This window comes from Manihot esculenta, chromosome 13 (assembly GCF_001659605.2).
Source record: "Manihot esculenta cultivar AM560-2 chromosome 13, M.esculenta_v8, whole genome shotgun sequence".
Taxonomy (NCBI): domain Eukaryota; kingdom Viridiplantae; phylum Streptophyta; class Magnoliopsida; order Malpighiales; family Euphorbiaceae; genus Manihot; species Manihot esculenta.
Window position 1 is genome coordinate 15,219,184 of NC_035173.2, and position 27,627 is coordinate 15,246,810.

A 27,627-nucleotide genomic window follows, 5' to 3' on the forward strand; every position below is an offset into this window, starting at 1 on the left:
TAAGCAAACTTGATCCTTTTTCATAAGTTGATTAATCATCTTCATAGCCTTTTTTTCTCCATCTCCAGAACTCAAAAAAGGTCTCATTTTATTTCTACCTAGTCTATGTCCTTCAGGGTGACATCAAGGATATTGTTATAGGAACACTGCAGTATAAACCTCTTTCCCAACTTATCCCAACCCTTACGAACAATAAACTCTAGACCATGGTACTAGAAAGATGCATCCCCTTCGAGTGACCGACAAAAAACTAGGTAACCTAATTTTTATTTAATTCATTAGTTTTTATCTCAATCAAATAGGATCTCATATGTTCTTTCGGATCCCTAATGCCATAAAACTTAGTTAAATTAGGCATCTTAAACTTCTTAGGCAGGCTCCTTCAACTTGAATGTCGAGGTTCTCAATATCAAAGAGCCCTAACTCACCAACTTTCTTCTTTAGAGAGGCTTCAAGTTTCTTGAACTTTTAGTTCACTAGCCCAAACTCCTTAGTATGTTCCTTATCAGCACTAATAGCCTTATCCTTATAATACTCATTAGCATAGAAGAACTCAACATCACCCAGATTTGCAATGTAAACAAATATATGGCAACAAAAAATAAAATCTTGAATATGCAAACAAGCGTAAGAAACCAAGTCTTGAGTTCTTAAAGTAATACTACTATAATTTAAGCTTTATGCAATAATATCATAGCATCAGTTATAAAATTATTGTCTTAATACTACTAAAATAACAGTTTAACAACAATTTAAGCAAAGAAAATTCAATTTGTCACTATATATAATAATATATTCCAATAAATTGTATTTTATGCTCAATAAAATTATAATTTTAGCCGCAGTAATCCTACAAAAGCTAATTTTTTCAATGCTAATGAATACTTTAATGATAAGACTACTAGGGCTGAGAAAAAAACATGCCAAGAGTTAATAGATGAGTCAAAAGTTTGAAAAGCTCCAGGCCACCCTTAAACAGCAAGCTGGAGAGTTAAGATTTTATGATTATGAGGATTTTGATATCGAGGTTGAGGGGGGGGACTGCCAGAGAAATTTAAGATATCTGACTTGCCCGAATTTGATAAGATTAGAGATTCAAGGGCCCACCTGAGATCTTATTTTATTACTATGAAGACCACACAGTTGAATAGGGGCAAATGCCCCAATTCTTTACTCTTTCACTTGAGGGATCTGCCTCCTCATGGTACCATAGTCTAAAAGTTATTCATAAGAAAGATTGGGATGAGTTGATCAAGAAGTTTATCCAACAGTATTCCTATATTATTAAGAATCATGCTCGGGTCTGACACGAATTTTTATAACAGAGAAATATGGCAAATCAGATCGATTCTCTCCATGGAAGCAGGTAAATCTAACTTATAAGATACATTTCCAATCTTTTGCAAGATTTCAAAGGGTCCGATGTATCTTGGAGCTAGTTTACCTTTCTTTCCAAACAGAATCACCCCTTTCATATAAGACACCTTAAGCAATGCCATATCTCCCTCCTAAAAGACGACTTGCTTTCTATGGATGTCTGCTGTAATGACCCGAAAATCGGACCGCTACAGGCGCTAGGATCCAGATCGGCTTAAGGCCGCCGGGACCCGTAGCAAGCCTGACATATAACCTGAAAACCTGTTTAATCTCATACATGATTAACAAAATACATAAAAATTTGAACTTTTCTCATACATGATTAACAAAATACATAAAAATTTGAACTTTTCTTTTCTTTTTTCTTTTTCCAAGCTCAACCTGTGCATGCACATAAACATATACATTGACATAACATAAACCCCACACTGGAGCTCTCATCAAATGCTCCAATGGGGCCTCTCATCATACACAAGCTTGGTGGAGCATAAACATCATAACACATGAATCATGTATACAAAAGGGATTACAATACACATAGGGTCAAGCACAACCTCTAATCCTTAATATCATTGTTACATAACATAACTATTCATCACTTTACAATTTATCATGTCCACATTCTATCTATTACAAAAGCATGACTTTACTCTTGCTGACCTCCTGGTCTACCCTGTACCTGCAAACCTGGGGGTTAAGGGAGAGGGGTGAGCTATAAAGCCCAGTGAGCAGAATAATAAAACATTTAAAACATATGATAACATGAAATGCATCACAACACAAACATATCACATCAAGGATGAAGTTGTCACCAATAGTCCCCTACATGGTCCAACTGTGCCATGGGCGTAGAATGGGTCTCGCTGGTCTTTCCCTTACATATCATAACATAACATGGTCCAACTGTGCCAGGGGCGTAGAATGGGCCTCACTGGTCTTCCTTACCGTATCATCATCATTATAACATATGAGGACTAAAGGATCATTCAACATTCATCCACATCATCAACATATTATGCAATGCAACATATTCGTGAGTCTAATGCAAACACCCTATTATATTTCATGGCATTCATGATGCGTGAATCATGCTAAAACTGATTTATTTATTTATAAGCATAAGAGTTATTCCACTCACCTCTGGCTGAAGCTCTACTGACTCAGAGACAGCTGAACTCACTGCTGGGATCCTCGGTTCCTCGGGTCCGAACCTATACAGGTGGACTCAAATGAGGGACCAAACAACTAGAACATAACTCTAAAAACATCCCCCAAGAACCCCCTAGAACATCATGAAACAATCATAGAAAAACATGCAAAAGAGGGCTGGACAGGGCACTTTCGGCGGCAGGTTCGGCGGCCGAAAGTCCCTCCAGAGCCGAAAGTCAGGCAGGTTCGGCGGCACCTTCGGCGACCGAAACTCCCAGACAGAGGCGAAACTCAAGCATGTTTAGCGGCACTTTCGGCGGCCGAAACTCCCAGACAGAGACGAAAGTCTCCTTTCGGGGGCAAGCTTCGGCAGCCGAAGGCTGCCTCCACAAGCATGTTCGGCGGCCGAAAGTTCCTTCGGCTGCCGAACCTAGTTTCTCCCATAGTGGCAGAAACTCAGCTCTTCTATGCATATACGCCTCCAAAACTTTCCAAACATGCATAAACCTATTCCACAACACACATACACAAGCATACAAGCTCCTAGGGGCTTCAAACCATCCTAAGCCCCATCTACAACACATCAAACATGCATTGGCAAGCCACATTGTTCAAAAACACAATATAAACCTAACTATAAGATAAACATGCATTCTACCCCATAGATCTTCATAAAACTTACTTAAAACATGGAATGAGTTCAAGATCGACCCTTACCTCTTGAAGATTGAGAGAGGGACGACCAAAAACTTGGAGATGGGAGATTTTCAACTTCCTTGGGTCTCCAAGCTCAAAACTTGCTCAAAACTTGAAAATCTTCAAAACAAAGCAAAAACTTGTGAAAAACTTGAAAGATCTGAAGGAAGAACTCAAAGATTGGTGAGGGACGGCGGAGAAATCGCCTTGGCCGATAATGGGGAGAAAAGCTCGCCCGTTTTCGGTTAAGGGACCCTTTTATAGTGGCTGGCCAAGCCACGTTCGAGGGCCGAACGTGCCTCCGCATGCATGCCATGTTCGGCGGCCGAACTTGAGGTTCGGCGGCCGAACCTGGACTTCCCTCACTTATGCCTTCGGGGGCCTAAGGCACACCCGAAATGCATGCATGTTCGGCGGCCGAACCTGGGTTTTCCTCCAAGGTTGTTTTCATGCAAAAAAAAAAAAACTCATTTCTATCTTGCTTAAAACCATAAAACACATTAAAACATTTTATGAAAACATGGTTTTACCCTTCTAGAGGTCTCTGACATTCGAAATTCCACCGGACGGTAGGAATTCCGATATCGGAGTCTAGTCGGGTATTACATCTGCATAGTAATGTCTAGCTTCTAAGTCTTACTCTGGTCCAACTTCTTATCCTCTTTCAACACTATCTAGCTGTATGTATTTATGAGCCTTATTTATCAACTATTGATAGGTGATGGCTGGATTCTTAATTAAAGAATCCATAAACTTGATGTTACAAGTTCTATTTTTCAACGCCTCGCATGCTATCTCATGATTTAGTTCTTCCACCTCTATTGCTTCAGTATTGAAATATGAGAATAAGCTCCTTAAAGACTCACCCTTTCCTTATTGAATTTTTTACAAGTCCAAGGAGAGTTTTTTATGAGATATGCAAGTAATAAATGTAGACTTAAACATCATAGCAAAGTGAGTAAAGCTTTGAATAGAACCTGAGTTCAGATGTTGGTACTATTTCTGAGCTAAACCTGTGAGTATGGACGTAAATACTCGGCACAATATAAAATCGTTGACGTCTTGAAGCAGTATCATTATTCTGAAGATTGTTAGATGACTCCTGGAGTTTACTGTTCCGTCATATTTATCCAAACTTGACAGTTTGAATTTGGTACGAAAAATTTTCTCTGACAGGAGCAAGACATTATTTAGGCCATAGTTCTCTTCCTACTCCTTCTGATACCTTTATACATAGTGACAAATCCAAAAATTTTATTCAGGGGCCCAATTTTAATAAATGATCAATAAAAATAAAACATATAAAATAAATATATATTTAAAAAATTTATAAAAAATTTATAAAATATTATAATTAAATTAAAATTTATTTATTTTTCATTGATTAAAATATATTAATAACAACTTCATTTCTAATGTTTACAAATATATCTTCCAATATAAGTCAATAATTAACTCATCAATAGCTCATCTCTCATTTTATCATGAAATCCACCTTTAATAATATTTATTATAGAAAAAATTCTTTCTACTGACATGCAAACTCATAAAAAATAATACTTGTTAAAATAACATATTAATTTAATATAATATTTACTATAAAATTTATTTTTTAAAATTAAATTATCTAAGCCATTAGCTAATAGAAACAATATTTCCATTTCATTTTTCCCAAATTTAATTAATCTTACCCATTATCTATAAAAATAATACTTAATTTATATTTAAATATTTTTAAATTTAAATTATCTAATCTATTATCCATTAAATTTATATTTTTAAAATTAAATTATTTTTAAATTTAAATAGTCTATGAAACTCATTAATTAATAAAACATTACTTATAAAATACTTTTATTTATAAAAATTTAAAATTTATTTCTCTAAATTTAGATAGTTTAACAAATAATTTGAGTTATATAAATAGATTATAAACTAATTAAGTGGAACAATTACTTTTTAATAATAAAAATAGTATATAAAATTAAATTAAGCAATGAATGAATAATTTAAAAAAAAAAAAAGGTATTGGAGTTGAAATTTTAAAGATGAAAGATAAATTTTTTGAATTGGAAAAAATAGAGAATGGGAGAGACAATAAAATGAACGACTAAAATTAAATGAACTAAATAGTATTGAAAGTGGATAAGGATTTATTTGATAAAAAGATTAAATAATTTAATTTTATAAAGTACAAAATATTTTAATTGAGTGATTTGAAATAAGGATTAACTAATAATTTTTTAAAAATATACATAGATTTAATGGTAATTTTTTATGTTATACGTAAAACTACATAGATATTCCTATACAATTTAAAAATTTTTAGGTAAGCCCATGGCCCCTCTTGGCCCTTCTTTGGCTCCGTCACTATTTACACAACATGAACTAGCTTTCGGTTGATGTCTTTTGGAGCCTCGTTTGCTAACTCCTTATCCTCCAGCTTGGTCTTCCCTTTGGACTATATTTGAATTGCCTGTATCTGAGTCCTTGGAGTCTCGATGAAAGTCTCCTCCTTTATTCTGGGAGCCATAAATAAGACCTCCTCACAAATCTTATATTGCTCGAGAGTTTTCTATAGCTTTTTAATATATTGGAACATTTTCTCATTATTGATATTATTGAGGTTTACCTCATTGATCATAGAAGGTGTGTTTTGTCTACTACTAGGAGTGGAAGATATGATGGCACTCTTATTAGCAACAACTTGTAAATTGTCAGCCATTTAGTTAATGGAAGAAAAAAAAATTTCTTTTTGAGAAAAGGTGAATAAGAGATTAGATTTAATCCAAATAAACAGAGAGAATTCAATGGATATTCCGGCAACAGAACCAAATGATGTAGCTGAAATAAAATTATGCTGCGATTGGTTAATCTGTAAGAAAAAGAAAGTGAGGTGGTTGACGCCTATGACAACCATTCCGACACTCAAGTCAGTAAACTGAAGAAAGGGGCGAGTGTAATGAGCTGTTTAAAACTCAATAGTAGTTGTGTAAGAATACGTACCTTGATCTCTGTATTTATCAGTTTTTATACTATAAGAAAATAGAGTTGGTTATCAAATCTCCTAGAAATTCGACTAGTACTGGCTAGTATATATGAGATCCCGTGATTATATGTGTAATGTAGATGTGTTAGATTGTGCTCTGTAATGGTAATTTTCCGTAAAGTCTCATCCTGTTGGCGAGTCTTGGCAAAGATCTAAGGATTATAGTGTCTGGATCTTCGTTTTCACAGGTAAAATTGTGTATTTTCTAATCATACTTTTGCCACGTGACCCTATCATAAAATGACAGTTCATGACTTATTCTGAGCGATCATTATATTACATCAAATATTATATCTTAAAGAATTTCATTCAACATTTATACTCGTACATATTTTTAATATATATAAAATTGTATTTCATATCGATATATTAAATAAAGGGTAAACTGTAATTTAGTCTCTCTGGTTTAGTGAAATGTAACCTTTCGTCCCTCTGTTTTAAAAAATCTTTAATTTAGTCACTGTGATTTTTAAAAACTATACCATTAGTCCCTCCCGTTAGATTTTCAGTTAAATCACCGTTAATTTTAGTTAAAAAGACTAAAATACCCATTCTCTCTCATTCCTCTTCCTCTTCTCTTCTTCTTCTTCTCCTTCCCGATCTCCTTCTTCTTCTTCCCATTCTCTCTCCTTCCTCTTCCTCTTCTCTTCTTCTTGTTCTCATTCCCGATCTCCTCCTCCTTCTTCTTCTTCTCTTTTCTGATTTCCTGTGATTTTTTAGCTGACCCTCGTATTTATTCCTTGCATTTCTTGAATTTCTCTGCCGGATTGTTGATATTTTGAAGTGGTAGTGAGGATTGTGTATACTTCTGTTTTTATTGCCTTCTGTGCTTGTAAATATTCCTTCTCAAGTTAGTCAAAAAGTTTGCAGAGTTCTTTTACAATTGGGCATTATTTTCTGCTAGTTAGCTTTCTTTTGATTCCTCTGTAGTTCTAGCTGGCCATTTACGTTTGTCTCCTGTCAAACTCTCAGCTTTGAGCTAATCTGGGTTTCACAGCTTTTGGATTTTTATTTTGTAATCTGGGTTTCGATTCTTAAAATTTAACCATTCTTTTCTCTTTGTTCTTCTGGTCATGGTGAATAATTGGGGCTCTCTGTTGTTCATCTGGATTTCATCCATAATGTGTTTGATATGTGTTTCCTTAGGATATAATCCTGTAGACGACTACTTGATAGATTGTGGATCCTCCACCAATAAATCAGTGGGGGACCGTGTATTTATAGCTGATCAATTTTTTTCCAATCTGCTTTCAACCCCACACATCACTTTTGCAAATGCTAGTTCAAGTCCCAACTCATCAGCCTATGACCCTTCTCATTTCCAAACTGCAAGAATATTCAATGAGACTTCTTATTACTCTTTTTCAGTAAATAAACCTGGAAGACATTGGATTCGCCTTTATTTCTTTCCATTTATGTTTAGAAACTACAATCTCAGCACTGCCAAATTCTCTGTTTCTGCTCAAAATTTCACCCTTATTCATCCCCTGACGGAGGCAAAGGCCAGGAGAAATGGCTGAGGCTCCGAGAGCGGCGGTGAGCCGAGGAGCTCCGATTGGAAGAAGAGGAGTCATTAGTGGACGAAGCAGAGGAGGATTTCGCAATGGGGTTCGATTGGTGGTGGACCTGAATGCAGAAGTGGCCATTTGGGAGGAAGCAGGTGAGGTGAAGAAGCTGTTATGGGTATTTTAGTCTTTTAATTAAAATTAACGGTGATTTAACTGAATATTTAACGGGAGGGACTAATAGCATAGTTTTTAAAAATCACAGTGACTAAATTAAAGGTTTTTTAAAACAGAGGGACGAAAGGTTACATTTCACTAAATCAGAGGGACTAAATTACAGTTTACCCATAAATAAAATGAAATGTTATACATTTTAGTATGAGAAGTTAATATCTTTATGATTTTCATTAAAACTCATATATTTTAATAATATTTTTTATAAATTATTTAAAATATTTAATATTTTATATTGCTTCCTTATATAAATATATTAATTTATTAGTTTATCGGATAAAACTATACTCCTATTAATAATATTGAATAAAAGAAAATATTACCTATTTTATTCTATAATTTTTTTTACATTTTAAAATTTTATTAACCTATAATATGTGCATAAAAAATAAGAATGAAAAATAAATAATAATGTTAATAAAAAAAGGATATTATTAAAATAAAAATATATATTTTAAAGAGTATTTTATTTATTAAATAAAATTTTAGAAATTATATTGTAATTTATTATTAATTTTTTAAAATAAATTTAATTTGTGAAAAATTAAAAAAATTAGTTTTATTATATAAAATTTAAAATTTTTAGATATAAATATAAATTAATATAAATACTTAAATTTTTTTATTTAATAAGCTTTCTAATAATTAATTTTATATGATATGATATATGGACAATAAAATTTGTACTTAGATAAATGTTAAATGATTATTTAAAATTTTAAATTTAGAATATAATTGTGGAAAGTTATAAATTTTTGATTTTTTTTTTTCATTAAGCGGATTTAAAAATATTTTTAAGCAATAATAAAATTTTATTTTCTCGTTCTTTTTTCCCTTCTGTCCAAACAGCTCCCGTCCAATCTCATGGTAAAGGCGGCCCAATCATAGATAAATCCTTGGCACTCAAATTCCCTCACCGCTAAAAATTATATCATTAGTAAGCAAAAAAAAAGGTTGCAAATCATCACTTCCTCTTTTAACCAACCACCGTCTGCCGCCCTCAAAATCCTTCCTAGGCTGGTGTTCACTGTAGACTGTGGTCCTCTCTTTCTCTTCTCACTCTAAACATAATTAAAAAGTATACAAAAAAAGAAACATCTTTTTCCCTGCTCAACTTCCTCTCTCCTTCCTCCTCTTATATATCTCTACGCGCAGCACGAATCCCAAACTTTTTCCTCGAGTCTCCTCAGTACACATATACTACAGGAAAACCCCCCTGTCTGTTCTCCTTTCCGAGCTTTTCTGTATAAAAGGATGCCTGGTTGGTGGGAGTGGGGTAAAAAGTCATCCAAGAACAAAGAAGAGAAGCAGCAGCAGCAAGATAACCCATATGGGAAAAATGATGTTTCCACGAAGAAGACCACCAAAAAAAAGCCTAAGAGCTTTGATGAGGTCGTGTTGACTCGGAATTCACCACGTGGGAGCAAGGATTTGGCAGGTGGGTCTTCCGGGTTTTCGGGTTTTGATTCAGATTCGGTCGAGAAGAGAGGGCTTCCCCTTCCTACGCCGTCTGGTTCTGGGAGTGATCATGGGATTAGTGGGATTGGGTTGGGATCTGGGTCAGCTTCGGGTTCCATGTCCAGTGTGAGCTCTTCTGGGTCTTCCGGTGAAGATCATCCGATTTCAAATGAACATAACAGTAGTCTTTTTGGTGTTTACAGGTGAGGTTTTTATTTTTTGTATTTATCCCTCTAACTATGTTATGGATTTTGGTCTTGGATATCTTATGGTGGGTTTGGTTTTTTCATAACAGGTTTTAGGTACGATTATTTATTTTAATGGTTGAAACGATCAATTTATGGAGTAACTTTAACTTCTCAACTGATAGTTTTGGATGATTATGGTGAGCTGTTTTAGGGTTCTGTAGGAGAAACAAAGGAGGAGTTAGTTTTTGCATCGTTTCTGAACTTTATTGTTGTGTCAGAGTTGGGTTTCCGGGCTTGCTGTTGTCTGTTCTGTCTCATATCCATTTTTCTGTCTGTGTCCCCTTCTCTAACTACTTCCCTGTCAGAGTTTGATTGTTGTGTACTTGGGTTTTTCTTCTCTTACCAGTCGAAAGATAGGTGTTTCTTCATTTTTTTTTATTTGGCTTCTTGGACTGAGCTTTACTCTGTGCAGCACTGAAGCCAGGTTCCCTCGTGCTTGTCTCTCCCAGTTTTGTTTCCCATTTGGGATTAATTACTAGAAGGTCATCTATAAAGTTCTACTTTGGGGTTGGAGTTTATGGTAATCAAATGAGGCTTCTTTTTTCTTTAATTTTTTTTTTTTTTGTGGTTCATGACTATCTTAGGAGTTATGCCTTTTCTGCTTAGTTAAACTCTATGCCACTGGTATTTCTGCTTCTTACCTCTGCTACTTCCGCAAATGTCATGTCTTTTCAAAAAACCAGCTGATTTTAGAATATAGTTGGTTATCTACATGATTAAGCATTAGAAGAATAGTTTCAGTTTGATTCTCAAGTTCAACTGCCAATTGAAACCCAGATAATCTGTTGATTACAGAGGACAAGGTGATATAAGGTTCAATGCAGGGTCACGAAGCCCAGGTCCAGGATCACGAAGTCCAGGTCCTGGTTCAAGAAGCCCCGGTCCTGGATCTAGAAGTCCCGGTCCTGCATCAAGAGGGCCCAGCAGGTCTGCATCACCTCTTCATCCACTGTTAGGAGGTGTGAATGTAGACTCTCCAACAGGAAGGCTGGAAGATGGGAAGAGCCAATGTCATCCACTGCCTCTCCCACCAGGCTCTCCTAGCAGCACTTCTTCCTTCCTGCCAAGCACAAGAACTCCTGTTGCGACTGAAAGCACAACTGTTCTAGTGTCAAAATGGAAGAAAGGAAAGCTACTAGGAAGGGGAACTTTTGGACATGTTTACCTTGGATTTAACAGGTAAAGGCAATGATTCTTGCAAACTAATTTAGGGCAAGTTTTCTAGAGCATTAGTCTATTTCAATTTGCTAAACAATAGTAAGATTGCATACACTCTTTTTCTCCCATTAACTAGAAAAGATCACAATAGTGTTTTTATTTTTATTTTTATTTTTGTTTTATTTTAATAGCTATCAATATAGAATCCAGTTATTTATATATGGTAAGGTGCTTTCTAACTAAAGAAAAAGATATATTTTGAACTGTCTAAAAAGTTGAAAAGAAAGGGCACAGGGAAACAAATCAATATGACCATATGCATGTTGCTTTGATGTGTTATACATTGCACTTTTCTAAATGTTGTATTGCAACTGAAACAGTGAGAGTGGACAGATGTGTGCAATAAAAGAAGTCAGAGTTGTTTCAGATGATCAGACATCAAAAGAATGTCTTAAGCAACTGAACCAGGTAATTAGTTCATGGTAACCGTTTGCGTGCATAAGCAAGCTAGTGAAGTTCATTGCTGTTTCTTGACAGTTTACTTTAAAGTAATTCATTTACAGATTGTCCTTGAGATGTTTGGCGGTTGACAGTGCATATCTAACTACTTTCCTTTGTAAACAGGAGATAAATTTACTTAGTCAGCTTTCACATCCAAACATTGTTCGATATTATGGAAGTGAACTGGTATGATGTGCTTATTTCCTCTATTCACACATGAAACCTCAACCCTGAGATGTTTAAACCTGTTTGTTCGAGTGGTTGGTTGTGAATATTGTGCCCTGCTTTGATAATTCTTTTGCTTTTCATTCCTCAGAGTGAAGAAACACTTTCAGTTTATCTAGAGTATGTCTCTGGTGGCTCAATTCATAAATTACTTCAAGAATATGGCGCCTTCAAGGAACCCGTTATTCAAAATTATACCAGGCAGATTCTATGTGGTCTTTCCTATTTGCATGGAAGAAATACTGTACACAGGTATTTACATGTTGCATATTTGATGCTAATCATGTTGGTTCAATCATATACAAAGTTGGAGTTTCTTTAATCATTCTTATCTTATGTAATATTTTTTTTGTCCTGGCAGGGATATCAAAGGGGCTAACATATTAGTTGATCCTAATGGTGAAATCAAGCTGGTTGACTTTGGCATGGCTAAACATGTATGCCTCTAATAAATATTTAGATTTCAATTTCTGAATTTCGCTAAAATAAAATGAGACTTCACTTCCCTACAATTTGATAAAATAGATAAATCTACTCTTAAATTTGCACTTGCCTGCAAATGGTAATAAAATTCTTACGTTTTTCCTTGCCATTCTATTTCGCTTTATTATTGAGATCATTTTCAATTTGTGTTTTTTTAATCAGATTACTGCTTGTTCTTCAATGCTTTCATTCAAGGGAAGTCCTTACTGGATGGCGCCTGAGGTATATTCTCTTTCTTGCTTACCCTTAACATGCATATTTATAGACCCTTTCACTTGCTAAATTTACTTCATCAGCCTGCCCCAACTTTATTCCTCCCAAACATGTACATCAAACCTTTCTATTGAGGTCTCAGGTCACATATCACGTTAGGCTGATGGACAAGAAAGGAACACCTTAGACTCATTAGTGAGAATCTTAAATCTTAAATTTGTTTGTAATTAATATGCTTGTAATATTGAATAAAAAATAAGCCCCTCATTCAGTGGTGATTCGTACAATTATAGCATTTCTAATTAAAGTAGAAGTATAATATAAGCAATTAAAAAACTACTAGGATAAGGTGATAGAAATCTAATAACAAAACTATTAGATAATTGCATCCTCTCCTCTCCTCTCCTTCTAGAAGAAGAGCTTGTCCTCAAGCTCAAAAGGTAGGACAGTGTTATAAAAGAATAATATAATATATATAATAAAAAATAAAATAATAATAATAAAATATATAAAAGTAACTAAATAAATTTATGTTAAGTTTCTATAAATAAGCATTATTTATAAATAAATAAATAAATATTATTTATTATATATCAATATTTCCAATATTCATATTTTATTTCCATGTTTCTAATACCTAGGTAATTTATTATATAAAATAAGAAAAAAACCAAAAAGAGGAAGAAAAGTCAAAAGATTCTATGTTTCTTCTTCCAAGAAGAAAAGGTAACTTTTAAATATTATTTAAACTACTTTCTCTTCTGCCGAGCATCACCTTCCTCTTCTTCTTCTTCTTATTCTCCTTCCTCTCTCCTTCTGTCTTCCAATGAGATTTTGCTCTTTCTTTTCTTCTATTTGCTGTTGAAAAAGAAAAATGGAGGCGCTGGCGCCAGACGACGTCTCTCTTGTCTGGCGCTTTGCCATCTGAGGCGCTTGCCTTTGGTGAAGCGACTCCCGTCGCCTTTCACAACATTGAGATAGGAGTATGCTACCAATGAATGATTGATAAACTCCCATGTGGCTTTGGATACAGATAGTTTTGCCAACAGATTAATACTCTTCAAACCCAGGTTTCCTAGTTCAAAGGCAACATCTTTGTGACTCTTACAATAATGCTCTTTCATGCGTTTCTGTGCTTGCTACAAGCGTGTTTGGAATTCACTTAAAACTAAATCACATTTTATTAAAGCATGATCCACTGTCTCCACTCTTGTAGATCCCAAAATGTATGATAATAATGTGTCATACGAGTTTGGCACATTGGGGCACCACATGTTCCTGTAATCTCATTAGTTTGTTAACCACAATTTGCTAGCTGCTATTCATTATATCTTGGTTCTGGTTCGCCCCTTAACTGAAGCTTTGAATTAGCTAAAAACTTTTTTGAGCTAAGTTATTGAAACCTGTCTTGAATAGTTGCATAAAAGAATTCAACTTCTCTTCTAATTTTCTCGATTACCCATGACGACCTTGTTTGACCCAATTGGTTGAGGTTTCGAGTCGCATATTGCATCACGGGACGATGGACAAGAAAGGAGTTTATTGGCGGGAGCTCTTAACAACTCAAACTCATTAATGAGAGTCTTAAATCTCAAATTTGCTTGTAATTAATCTGTTTGTTTTATTGAATAAAAGTTAACCCTTTATGTTGTGGATATTCACAATCATAATACTAGTTAAAATAGAGGTCTAATGTAAGTAATTATTAAATAAGAAACTACTAAGATAAGATAATAGAATCTAATAACAAATTACTATATAAATGCAATCTATATGTTGCTAATAAAACATAATTTTAGTTCATAGACTTCTTCATAATTTGAACTTTGATGAAGAAATTGATCTATTCATTATTCATAACATCACTCAGCTTGTCCTCAAGGTCAAAGGCAGAAATATGCTACCAAGAAATGATGGATAAACTCCTATGTGGCTTTGGATCCAAATAGTTTTGCTAACTAACTAATACTTTTCAAATCTAGTTTCCAAAGACAACATCTCTGAGACCTTTATCATAATACTCTTTCATGCGTGCATGTGCTTCCTGTAAGCGTATTTTGATTTCATTTGAAACTAAATCACATTCTTTTAAAGCATGATCTACTACCTCCACTTTTCTAGATCCCAGAGTGTACGATAATAATGGGTCATCTATGCCATAAAACGAGGGGAAATCGAGTTTGGCACATTGGGGCACAACATGTTCTTCTGTAATCTCTTTAGCTTGTTAACCACAATTTGCTAGCTGCTGTTCGTTATATCTTGGTTCTGGTTTCCAATTGAAGCTTTGAATTAGTTAAAAAATTTATTGAGCTAAGTTATTGAAACGTGCCTTGAACAGTTGCATAAGATAATTCAACATCTCTTCTAATTTTTCTTGATTACCTATGATGACTTGCTCCAACCCCCAATTGGTTGAGGTCCCAAGTCACAAATTGCATCACGGGACAGTGGACAAGAAAGGAGTTCATTGGAGGGAGCTCTTGACAACTTAAACTGTTAATGAGAGTTGGTTGAGGTCCCAAGTCACAAATTGCATCACGGGACAGTGGACAAGAAAGGAGTTCATTGGAGGGAGCTCTTGACAACTTAAACTGTTAATGAGAGTTTTAAATCTCAATTTTGCTTGTAATTAATCTGTTTGTTTTGTTGAATAAATGTTAACCCCTTGTATAGTGGAGGTTTACAATCATAGTACTAATAAAAATAGAGGTCTAATATAAGCAATTATTAGATAAGAAACTACTATGATAAGATAATAGAAATCTAATAACAAAACAACTAAGATAAAATAATAGAGATAAGAAATTACTAGATAAATGCAGTCTATTTTTTGCTGATAAAATATAATTTTAGTTGATGGATTTATCCAAAATTTGAACTCTGTTGAAGAATGGATTTGTTCTATCCTCACCTTTTTTTGCTCTTCAGTTTTTAGCATGCACTGTTAATTCTCATTCTTGTTTGGGTTCTATGACCTCAGGTTGTAATGAATACAAATGGCTACAGTCTTGCAGTCGACATTTGGAGTTTAGGATGCACAATTCTTGAAATGGCAACATCGAGACCACCGTGGAACCAGTATGAAGGGGTGAGCTTTTGACAATTCAAGACTTAAATGCCTGTTTCATATACAGCTTTAAAGTTTTTGGACAACCAAAGTTATTAAATCATGTTGAATTAACAGGTGGCTGCAATATTCAAAATTGGAAACAGCAAAGATATGCCTGATATACCTGATCACCTGTCAAATGATGCGAAAAGTTTTATAAAGTTGTGTTTGCAGCGGGATCCATCAGCACGCCCGACGGCTTCACAATTGTTGGACCATCCTTTCATTCGAGACCAATCAACAGCGAGAGTTGCTAACATCAACATAATTAGGGAGGCCTTCCCATACACTTCTGATGGAAGCCGCACGTTGGTATAGTTTTCTACTCTACATAGTACTAAATGTGTTCTAAATTGCAAAGTTACAAGGTTCAATTTTATTTGATGTATAACAGTTCAGAGCATGTCCATAACGTTGCCATAGGCACAATTTGGACATGCTTCAAAGATAGACGGTGGGAAAATCAACTTCTTACCTGAAGTCACTATTTCATATACATACATATAAGGAAAAGTTAGAAAAAATAGTTCTGCTTTCCATGAGACAAGGCTTTTTGTTAAGTTTCAGGATATCAAACTTATGAGTTAATATCTATATTTAAGCTAAAAATGTAAATCCAATTGGTCTGGACCCGCAATGCAGCAGCCCCAATAAGGGTCTATTCTTATTGGTTAGGCGGGAGAATGATATTTTCAATTCAATGCTTGACTGAATTTCTCACATATTATGCCTTTATATTCGTTGGCAGTATGACATCCCATAATCTTTCTATTAAATTTATTTGGCTTGCATGAAACTTATACATGTGAATATACTTGTTTCTATATGCAATCTTATGGAAGTTTAAACTACGTTTTCTTTTCAACCAAAAGCTGGGTGTTGGCTAATTGGTAGTTGTTTTACTTTGAAATTTGGAGCAGCCAGTGTTAGATCTCCATTCCAATAGAACGAGTTTAACTTTGTCTGATGGAGATTACGCAATGAAGCATGTGGTCACTAATGCCAGAGGATTGAAGAACACGAGGTAAATAACATTCTGCTACTGATGTTTCTCTAATGCTCAATGATTATTTTAATGTCTTATTTTGACTATGATGGCTCCATCCAGGGATGATTCAAGAATGATCACATCGTTACCTGTATCCCCTTGTTCTAGCCCTTTACGGCAATATGGACCAGCACACAAGAGTTGTTTCCTTTCACCTTCTCATCCGACATTTGCATTGGCTGGGCAAAGCGGTTACAACTTAAGTGATTACTCGTTGTATTCAACGAGACCAAACGTAACAAATGCTCACGATACTTGCTTGGAAACTTCCCTATTAAGAAGTCAAACACCTGGAGCATCACCAAGAACAAGACCCATTTGAGTCTAAATACCAGCACCCAACACTATTCATAATCTGCTCTGGATGGAATCACAAGGTTCTAATATCCATGGTTCCTTGCTCTTAGTATGGTAAATGGTTTTTTCACTTGAATGGAAGAGTGAAGTTGGTGAATTCTTTTCCCGGAGGCAAGGGGAGAGACATTCGGGGCGTGGGGTAGATAGATGGTGGATTTATCGATATGGCAGTCTCTTGGCGATGGTTGTAAATGTCCGGTGGGTCATCACCGTGTGTAACATTCATGTGGTAATCCAGTAAATTTAATAAGATCACTGCTTATACCAACACTTGTAGCTCTAATAAAAAAATGTGGTTTAAGCACCTCAACAAGGGTTTCCTGCCGCAAAAAGATTCAACGTTTCTCAGACTAAGCACACAGCAAAGATATCATGTTAGGTAGTATCATGGGCACTTGAAAAATCTAAAAGATAGAAATTAGGAAATGCGGAGGCCTTTAGGAGAAATTATATGTGACCAGATTTTTAAAAAAATTAAAAAAATAACTGTTGTTAAATGAAAATTGATTAAAATTTAAACTGAAATCAAATTCGTCCATTTTTATCCCCTTAAATCTTTAGTTTGAATCTTCAATTTCAGCCGGATCAACCGTATACTAAATTTAGTTGAAAAGAAATTTATAATCTGTTTAATATTATCCTTAAAGTTGTTAATAAAAAATTATTTTTAAATAATAAAATAATTTGATGTGACCAGAAGAAGCCCTCTACTATTGTAATAGCTCGACGAAAAGTTGAGGCTTTCACTTGATGCCAAACACTGACGTTGACAACGAAGTTGTGATTTTTGTTTTTATTTTTATTTTTATCATTTGTCTTGTTCATTGGTAGCTGCTTTGATTCCCTATAGCCATCTGCTTTGATTCTTACTTCGGCATTGCCATCTTGCATTGGTAATTGACGTATTTAATTATAGCGTTGCACGTGATTCATAATCAACACAATTAGTGTGCATACGAAGACCATTCGTTAGTTATTTAAGGTTTAATTTGATAAAAGTTTGATCCTTTATTTTTCAAATAAATTGAGTTTGATATTTTAGGTATGTTTATTAAATGAGTTAAAATTTAAATTCAGTAATATTTAATTCATTATAACTTATAAATTTATTTTCAAATTTGATTTGATTTTAAATTTATTAAATTCAGAAGTAAGTTGAACGAATTCATAAACAAACTCCTTGAGCAAGCTTGTTTATTAAGTTATTAAATCCACTCGTAAACATGTTCAATAATATATTCATTTGTAAACTCACAAAAAAACTTGAGTTTTATACCTTATAAATTTGAAATTATATTTATTTTAATTATATTTTTAAAAATAATATTATTTAAAATTGAGTATAATAATTAAAAAATAAAATTATTTATAATTTAATCTAAATTTATAATAAAAATTTAAATTAATAAATGTTTATAAAAAAATAAATTTAGTATTATATTCTTAATATAAAATAATGGCCAAATTCTGACTCATATTAAAAGTTCCTCTAAAAGTCTTCGATTTTTTAGGTGTGAAAATTCACAGCTAGTTTCCATGATTTGGACATTTGGCATGACTAAATTAGTTCCCGTCTCATGTCTCTTGAATTTTTGCTAATTATAAGAATTAGTACTCAATGCATTGCTCCAATATCCTAAAAATATTTAATAATTTAAACTAACACTGGATATCTGCCTGGCGATTACCTGTCTTGTGGTTTAGACAAAAATGCCTTTTAACTTATTGATTAATTGGGACTAATATCTGGGCATTAGTTTAGTGATAACAGCCTTGTGGCTTGTTAATAAATTTGATTAAACACCTAGATCTTTACATGGTGGTTACCCTCTTTATGTCTTGGGCATAAATGCTTTAAGTTTTTTAATTGGGATTGATATCCGAACAGTTGCCTAGCAGTTATCCGCCTTGTGATTTGGGCATAAATGCTGAAACATCCTACATCGTTAAATTAGAAAATCAGAATTGTATATAATAGTTAGTATGAAACTACTAAATAATTTGGGTTAATAATTTTGAGTCAAGTGAAAAATGGATCCAAAAGCTATTTGTATCAGTTTGGATCGGACTGTTACAATTGGTATCAGAACCACTCCTGGGTTAGAAAATTATGCGGAGCTAGTGGGCTTACAAAGAAAGGACTACCCGTGCGAGATGATGTGGAGCCACTCAAGGTACTAGTGAACCACAATACCCAAGGGTCCAGTCCTGACTTAACAATTACACCCGATTTAGCACAATAGGATTGTGATGGGAACATCACAAAATTAAGTGAGGGAGAGTGAAACATTCCACATCGTTAAATCGGAAAATTGGAATTGTATATAATAGTTAGCACAAAACTACTAAATAATTTGAGTTAACTATTTTGGGTCAAGTGAAAAATAGATTCAAAAGTTATTTGGGTCAATTTGGGTCAAGCTATTACAAATACCTTTTCAAAATTTTTAATTGGGATTAATATCCGGACAGTTGCCTAGCGGTTACCCGCCTAGCGGTTACCGGTCTTGTGGCTTGGACATAAATGCCTTCTCAAGTTTTTTAATTGGGATTAACACCGGAACAGTTGCCTAACGGTTATCCGCCTTGTGATTTGGGTATGAATGCCTTTTCACATTTTTTAATTGGGACTAACACATGGACAACTGCTTGGCAGTTAGTCGCCTTATGGTTTGGACAAGAATGCCTTTTCAATTTTTTTTTTAATTGGGACTAACATCCGGACAGTTGCCTGGCGGTTACCTGCCTTGTGGATTGGCATGAATACCTTTTAAATATTTTTTAATTGGGACTAATACCCGGATAGTTGCCTGGCGGTTACCTGCATTGTGGTGCTTTTTGATAAAAAGTTGCCTTTTTCTTTTGGGACTCACATCCGAAGACTTCATCTGACGGTCACCCGCATCGTGGTGTTTTTTGGCAAAAATTGCTTGTAATTATTATCTTTTGCAATTAACATCTGGAGACTTCGCTTGGCGGTGACCCGCTGTAACGACTCGAAAATCGGACCGCTACCGGCGCTAGGATCCAGATCGGCTTAAGGCCGCCGGGACCCGTAGCAAGCCTGACATGTAACCTGTAAACCTGTTTAATCCCATACATGATCAACAATCATACATAAAAATTAAAACTTTCCTTTTCATCATACACCAAACTCAACCTGTGCATGCACTAAACATAGCATAACTTAAACATTTATCCCTCAGTGGGATCTCGTCAATGCCCCAATGGGCGATACATCATAAGTTGAGTTGGTTAGGCATAAACATCAATAGACATAAGATCATGTAATAAAAGGGATTACAACATCTATAGGGTTAAGCACAACTTCTAATCCTCAATATCATTACACATAACATAACTATTCAGTTATACATCATCTTACAATTTATCATGTCCACTATCTATCTATTACAAACATAAGACTTTACTCTTCTTGACTTCTCTGTCTAGCCCGTACCTGCAATCCTGGGGGATTAGGGAAAAGGGGTGAGCTACTAGAGCCCAGTGATCAGACTAATAGAAAACAATATTTAAAATCTCATGCCATTATGTAATGCAGCACATCACAACTAATCACATCTCGGATGGTATTGTCACCAATAGTCCTCTACATTCCAAAGTGCCGGGACGTAGAATGGGTACAACCGGTCTTTCTCTTAACATAACATATCATAACATTCCAATGTGCCAGGGACGTAGAATGGGTACAACCTGGACTTTCTCTTACATAGTGCCAGGGACGTAGAATGGGTACAACCTGGACTTCCATACCATATCATGCCGTAACATCATCATACCATATGAGGACTAAAGGGTCATCCAATAACCAATCCACATCAACATCATAAATGCAATGCAACATATTCGTGGATTCTAATGCAAACAACCTAATTCATCACATGGCATTCATGATGCATGAACATGCTCAATTGTATAATGCATTTGCTTTAAAACATAAAGGTTTATTCTACTCACCTCTGGATAGCTCTGACCAGACACTGGGGCAACAGACTCACTGCTGGGGTCCTCGATTCCTCGGGTCCGAACCTACACAGGTGGACTCAAATGAGGGACCAAACATACCTGAACATAACTCTAAACTATTCCCCAAAAACCCCCTAAAACATCATGGAATAATCATAGAAAAACATGCAAGAAATGGCTGAACAGGGCACTTTCGGCGGCAGGTTCGGCGGCCGAAAGTCCCTCCAGAGCCGAAAGTCAGGCAGGTTCGGCGGCACCTTCGGCGGCCGAAACTCCCAGACAGAGGCGAAACTCATGCATGTTCGGCGGCACCTTCAGCGGCTGAAAGTCCCAGACAGAGACGAAAGTCTCCTTTCGGGGGCAACTTCGGCAGCCGAAAGGCCTGCCTCCCCAGCCATGTTCGGCGGCCGAAAGTGCCTTCGGCTGCCGAACCTGGTTTCTGCCAAAGGGCAGAAACTTGGCTCCTTTATGCACATTTGCCTCCTAACTCTTCCAACATGCATATAACTCATCCAAATCATGCAAATATACATACATGGGTTCCTAGGGGCCTCAAACTAACTTAAACCCCAACTACAACACACAACAACAACACAATCCAACATGCATTGTTCAAAACATATCATTAACTCAAAAACCTAACTAAGAGCTAAACATGCATTCTACCCCATAGATCTTGCATAAAACTTACTTTAAACATGAAATGAGCTTAAGATCGGCTCTTACCTCTTGAAGATCGAGAGAGAGACGTCCTAAACTCGGAGGTGGGAGATTTTGAGTTCTTGAACCTCAAAGCTCCAAAACTTGCTTTAAAACTCGAAAATCTTCAAAACAATGTAAAAGCTTGTGAAAATCTTGAAAGATTTAAAGGAAAGAACTCAAGGATGGTGAGGAACGGCGGAAAAGCTCACCTTGGCCGAAAATGGGGAAAAGCTCGCCCGTTTTCGGCTAAGGGACCCTTTTATAGTGGCTGGCCAGGCCACGTTCGGGGGCCGAAAGTACTTCCGCATGCATGCCATGTTCAGCGGCCGAACTTGAGGTTCGGCGGCCGAACCTGGACTTTCCTCACTTACGCCTTCGGGGGCCTAAAGCACTCCCGAAGTGCATGCATGTTCGGCGGCCGAACTTTGAGTTTCGGCGGCCGAACCTGAGTTTCCTCCAAGGGTGTTTTCATTCAAAAACTCTTTTCCTCTTTACTTAAAATCATTAAAAACAATTAAAACATTTCATGAAAACATGGTTTTACCCTTCTAGAGGTCTCCGACATCCGAAATTCCACCGGACGGTAAGAATTCCGATACCGGAGTCTAGCCGGGTATTACATTCTCCCCCCCTTAAGAACATTCGTCCCCGAATGTTCCTCAACTAGCACATGCATAGTGTCAACACAACATACACATAACACACATGAAACATACAAGAACTAACCTTAGAAAAGATAAGGGTATTGCTGGAGCATGGACTCCCGTGTCTCCCAGGTGCATTCTTCCATATTGTGGTGGTTCCAAAGGACTTTCACCATCGGGATTTCCTTGTTTCTTAGCTTTCTGATCTGGGTGTCTATGATCCGCACTGGCTGCTCAACATAGGTGAGATCCTCTTGGATCTCCACATCAGGCTCACTAAGAACCTTGCTCGGATCTGACACAAATTTCCTAAACATAGAAACATGGAAAACCGGATGGATTCTTGCCATTGAAGCAGGTAAATCCAGCTTGTACGACACATTCCCTATCTTTTGCAAGATTTCAAAGGGTTCGATGTATCGTGGAGCCAGCTTACCTTTCTTCCCGAACCGAACCACTCCTTTCATTGGAGACACCTTAAGCAATACCAGATCCCCCTCCTGAAACTCTACCTGTCTTCTGCGGATGTCTGCATAACTCTTCTGTCTGCTTGCAGCAGTCTTGATTCTTTCTCTGATTATGGGTACCACCCTGCTGGTAATCTCTACTAACTCAGGCCCTGCCAAGGCCTTTTCTCCAACTTCCTCCCAGCAAACAGGTGACCTGCACTTCCTCCCATATAAAGCTTCATATGGAGCCATCCCGATGCTAGCATGATGGCTGTTATTGTAGGAAAACTCCACTAAAGGTAGATGCTGCCTCCAAGAACCGCCAAAGTCCAGCACACACATTCTAAGCATATCCTCGATAGTCTGGATGGTCCTTTCGGACTGTCTGTCCGTCTGGGGGTGGAAGGCAGTACTGAAATCCAACCTAGTACCCATGGCATTTTGCAGACTCCGCCAAAACCTGGAGGTGAACTGGGGCCCTCTATCTGACACTATCGAAACAGGAACCCCATGCAGCCTGACGATCTCATCCACATATACCTGCGCCAACTTGTCCACAGAGTAGCCACTCCTGACAGGAATGAAGTGAGCAGATTTGGTGAGTCTGTCCACAATCACCCATATGGAGTCCACTCTGTTAGACGCCGCCGGTAACCCCACTACGAAGTCCATAGCTATATTCTCCCATTTCCACTCTGGAATAGGTAGCGGGTTAAGCATTCCAGCCGGCTTCTGATGTTCCAGCTTCACCCTCTGACATACTTCGCAGGCGGACACAAACTGTGCCACTTCTTTCTTCATCGCTGGCCACCAATAAACTTTCTTCAAATCTTGATACATCTTGGTGGCTCCAGGGTGAACGCTGTATCTTGCATTATGAGCCTCTCTCATAATGTCTCCTTTTAGCCCTATGTCATCTGGTACACATAATCGACTCCCATAGCGGAGGATCCCCTTACTGTCAAATCTGAACTCGCTGTCTTTGCCTGACTGAACAGTCCTGGCAATCTTTACTAACTCTGGGTCCTCATGCTGTTTCTGAGCCACCTGCTCCAGAAACACGGGTGTCACTCTCATCTGGGCCACTAAAGCACCTGTACCAGACAACTCCATCTGTAGACCTTCATCAATGAGCTTGTAAAACTCCTTCACCACTGGTCTTCTCTCTGCCGTGATGTGGGATAGACTGCCTAGTGACTTCCGGCTTAGGGCGTCTGCCACGACATTCGCCTTACCCGGATGATACTGAATCTTGCAATCATAGTCACTCAGCAGCTCTACCCATCTCCTCTGTCTCAAATTCAAATCTCTTTGACTCAGGATGTACTGCAGGCTCTTATGATCTGTGAAGATCTCACATTTTACCCCATAGAGGTAGTGCCTCCACATCTTGAGTGCAAAGATTACTGCTGCCATCTCAAGGTCATGTGTGGGGTAATTCAACTCATGCTTCTTCAGCTGCCTAGAAGCATAAGCAATCACCCTCTCATTCTGCATCAGTACACAACCCAGTCCCACACGGGACGCATCACAAAAGACTGTAAAGTCCTCATCACTAGACGGCAGAGCTAAAACTAGTGCTGAAGTCAACCTCTTCTTAAGTTCTTCAAAACTCTCTTCGCACTGATCGGTCCACAGAAACTTCTGATTCTTCCTGGTTAGTCTGGTCAGAGGAGCTGCTATTTTCGAGAAGTCCTGAACAAACCTCCTATAGTAACCTGCCAAACCCAAGAAACTCCTGATCTCCGTCACTGAAGTGGGTCTAGGCCAGTTAGCCACAGTTTCGGTCTTCTTGGGGTCCACCTCAATCCCATTCCCTGACACTACATGCCCTAAGAACGAAATGCTCCTCAGCCAGAACTCACATTTAGAGAACTTGGCATACAAGCCATGCTCCCTCAAGGTCTGCAGAACCAACCTCAGATGATGGGCATGCTCCTCTGCATTCCTGGAATACACTAAGATATCATCTATGAAGACAATAACAAAGTGATCCAGGTACTGGCTAAACACTCTGTTCATGAGATCCATGAATGCTGCAGGGGCATTGGTTAACCCGAACGGCATTACAAGGAACTCAAAATGCCCATATCTGGTCCTGAAGGCTGTCTTCGGCACATCCTCCTCCCTTATCCTTAACTAATGGTACCCCGATCTCAGATCTATTTTGGAGAAACAACCTGCTCCGGCTAGCTGGTCGAATAGATCATCGATCCTTGGCAATGGGTACTTATTCTTGGTAGTGACTTTGTTCAACTGTCTGTAGTCGATACAAAGTCTAAGGGATCCATCCTTCTTTCTCACGAATAAAACTGGTGCACCCCAAGGTGAAGTGCTCGGTCGGATGAAGCCCTTTTCTACCAACTCTTGCAACTGTTCTTTCAACTCCTTTAACTCGGCTGGGGCCATCCTGTAGGGAGGGATAGAGATCGGTCTAGTTCCAGGCACCAACTCTATCTCGAACTCTATCTCCCTATCAGGTAGTAAACCTGGAAGCTCATCCGGAAAAACATCCTGAAACTCTCTAACAACTGGCACCGAGGTCGGCTCCCTGACCTGACTGTCTAGCTCTCTCACATGAGCTAAGTACCCCTGACATCCCTTCCTAAGCAACCTACGAGCCTGAAGAGCTAATATCATACCTCTAGGTGTGCCCCTCTTGTCTCCTCTGAAGATGACCTCTGAACCTGACTACCTTATCCCTGCAGTCCAAGGTAGCACCATGGGTAGATAGCCAATCCATCCCTAGAATGACGTCAAAGTCTGTCAAATCTAGAACCACAAGGTCGGCGGAGAGGCATCTTCCCTCAACAAAAACTGGACTGTACTGGCAGACTGACACTGCCACTGACGGGTCACACTTGGGTCCACTGACCCATAGGGAACACTCTAACCCAGAGACTATCAGACCCAACCTCTCAACGGCTCTCGGAGCAATAAATGAATGAGATGCACCCGGGTCCATTAATGCATACACATCAGAACACCCAATGACGAGATTACCTGACACCACGGTGTTGGATGTGTTAGCCTCCTGCTGAGTCATGGTGAAGATCCTGGCTGGAGCTGATGGACCTTCACCTCGGGAACCAGAAGAAGAGGCTGCCCCTCTCCCTCTACCTCTGCCACTGCCCTGAGTTGTGGCTAGAACTGCTGGCTGTGCCACACTACCAGAAGCTGTCTGCTGGGGCTGGCCCATAAAAGGCGCTCTAGGACACTCCCGAGCTATGTGTCCCTCCTGTCCACATCTGAAACATGTATTAGTCCCAGCTCGACACACTCCCCTGTGCGGTCTTCCACATCTCTGGCATTCTGTACCATCTGAGCCTGATCTCGAGCCACCGCCAAATCCCAGACCGAATTTCAACTTGTTCCAAAACTTATTCTTCTTCGGCTTCCTGGTGGTGTTATCCCACCTCTTCTTACCTGAGCTCTGAGAAGAGAGACCTGGCCCTCCTCTGCCTGGGGTCTTAACCCCTGAAGACTGGGTCACTGACTGCTTCACTGACCCCTCAACTATAGCACTTGCCTCCATTCTTCGAGCCATATCCACCACAGTGTGGAAACTTTCTCTCTCAGCTGACTGAATCAACGAGGAGTACCTGGAATGCAGCTTCATAACATACCTCTTGGCTTTCTTCGTATCTGTATCTAGAGCTTGCCCTGAAAAAGGCAATAGCTCCAAGAATTTATCCGTGAACTCCTCTACACCCATGTGCTCTGACTGCCTCAGTTGCTCAAACTCAATCATCTTCAGTTCTCTGGAACTGTCTGGAAAAGCCCATCCAGCGAACTCATTCGCAAATTCCTCCCATGTCATACCGTCTAGTCTCGGGTTCACATAACACTTGAACCATTCCCGTGCCTTCTTGCACTTTAAGGTGAACCCTGCCATCTGAATGGCCCTGCTATCATTAGCCCCTAGCTCATCAGTTATTGTCTTCACTACTCTCAGATACTCAAAGGGGTCATCCCCTGACTTGTATTTGGGAGCATCCAGCTTAAGGTAATCTGTCATTTTCACTTTGCTCCCATCGACTGAGCTAGGTCTAGGAGGTTGAGTAACTGGGGCTGCTGGTTCTGTAGGTGGTGGAGGTGGAGGTGCAGCATTCCCCGAGGTGGGGTTTGCCGGGTTTGGATAGAAGGGTGAGGGTGGATAAGCTGGGTACTGTGTGTAAGGTGGATAGAAAGGTGGATAAGGCATGTAGGTAGGGTAGGGGTTAAAGCTGGAGTAATCCGATGTACCTCCCATCGGATACCCTGAACCCTGTGGGAAGGGTGGATAATGGGGTGGAAAACCATACCCCGAGGCCTGAACGCCTCCCTAAGACTCCCCTGTCCCTTCTTCCTCCATGCTCACATCCAGGTTCCCATCCCTCCTCTGATCCTCTTCCATAACCTCCCTCACATCTGAAGAACTTCCTCCCCTATCTGTCCCCCTTCTGCTAGCATCAAAAGACCTTCTAAGGTCCCTTGACACTCTTTCTCTGTTGGCTCTACAAGACATTGTCCTAGGCAATGTAGGAGGACGGGCGCTCGTGCCCTCATCCTCAGGTGGTACTCCGGTCAATCTCGTCGATCGACGGGTTCCTCTCATCCTATTTCTGAAAAACAGCACACATCAAGCAAGCATTAGCATCATATGGTTCATGTGGGCACACATGAACCCTCATCACATACATCACATAGCATAGCATATCATTAATGCACATGCATAAAGTCATGGCAATTCACATCATCATGCAAGACAGGACTCCACATCCTATCCTAGTGGACATGATCTTCCTATTGTGCTTGACCTTCTATAACATCTATGAGCCCGACACTCTAGGTCCGACCATATGAACCTAGGGCTCTGATACCATTCTGTAACGACCCGAAAATCAGACCGCTACCGGCGCTAGGATCCAGATCGGCTTAAGGCCGCCGGGACCCGTAGCAAGCCTGACATGTAACCTGTAAACCTGTTTAATCCCATACATGATCAACAATCATACATAAAAATTAAAACTTTCCTTTTCATCATACACCA

General features: G+C 38.1%; 1 protein-coding gene across 1 annotated transcript; it reads left to right on the forward strand.

The window, feature by feature from the left end:
* Nucleotides 1-8,947: 8,947 nt before the first annotated feature.
* Nucleotides 8,948-17,081, forward strand: LOC110629945 (mitogen-activated protein kinase kinase kinase 3). Its single transcript, XM_021777164.2, has 11 exons — nucleotides 8,948-9,671; nucleotides 10,512-10,895; nucleotides 11,255-11,342; nucleotides 11,499-11,561; nucleotides 11,692-11,852; nucleotides 11,962-12,037; nucleotides 12,246-12,305; nucleotides 15,280-15,387; nucleotides 15,484-15,720; nucleotides 16,329-16,432; nucleotides 16,517-17,081. The coding sequence occupies exons 1-11, from the start codon at nucleotides 9,265-9,267 to the stop codon at nucleotides 16,776-16,778; spliced, it is 1,950 nt and encodes a 649-aa protein (XP_021632856.1). The 5' UTR covers nucleotides 8,948-9,264; the 3' UTR covers nucleotides 16,779-17,081.
* Nucleotides 17,082-27,627: the final 10,546 nt, after the last annotated feature.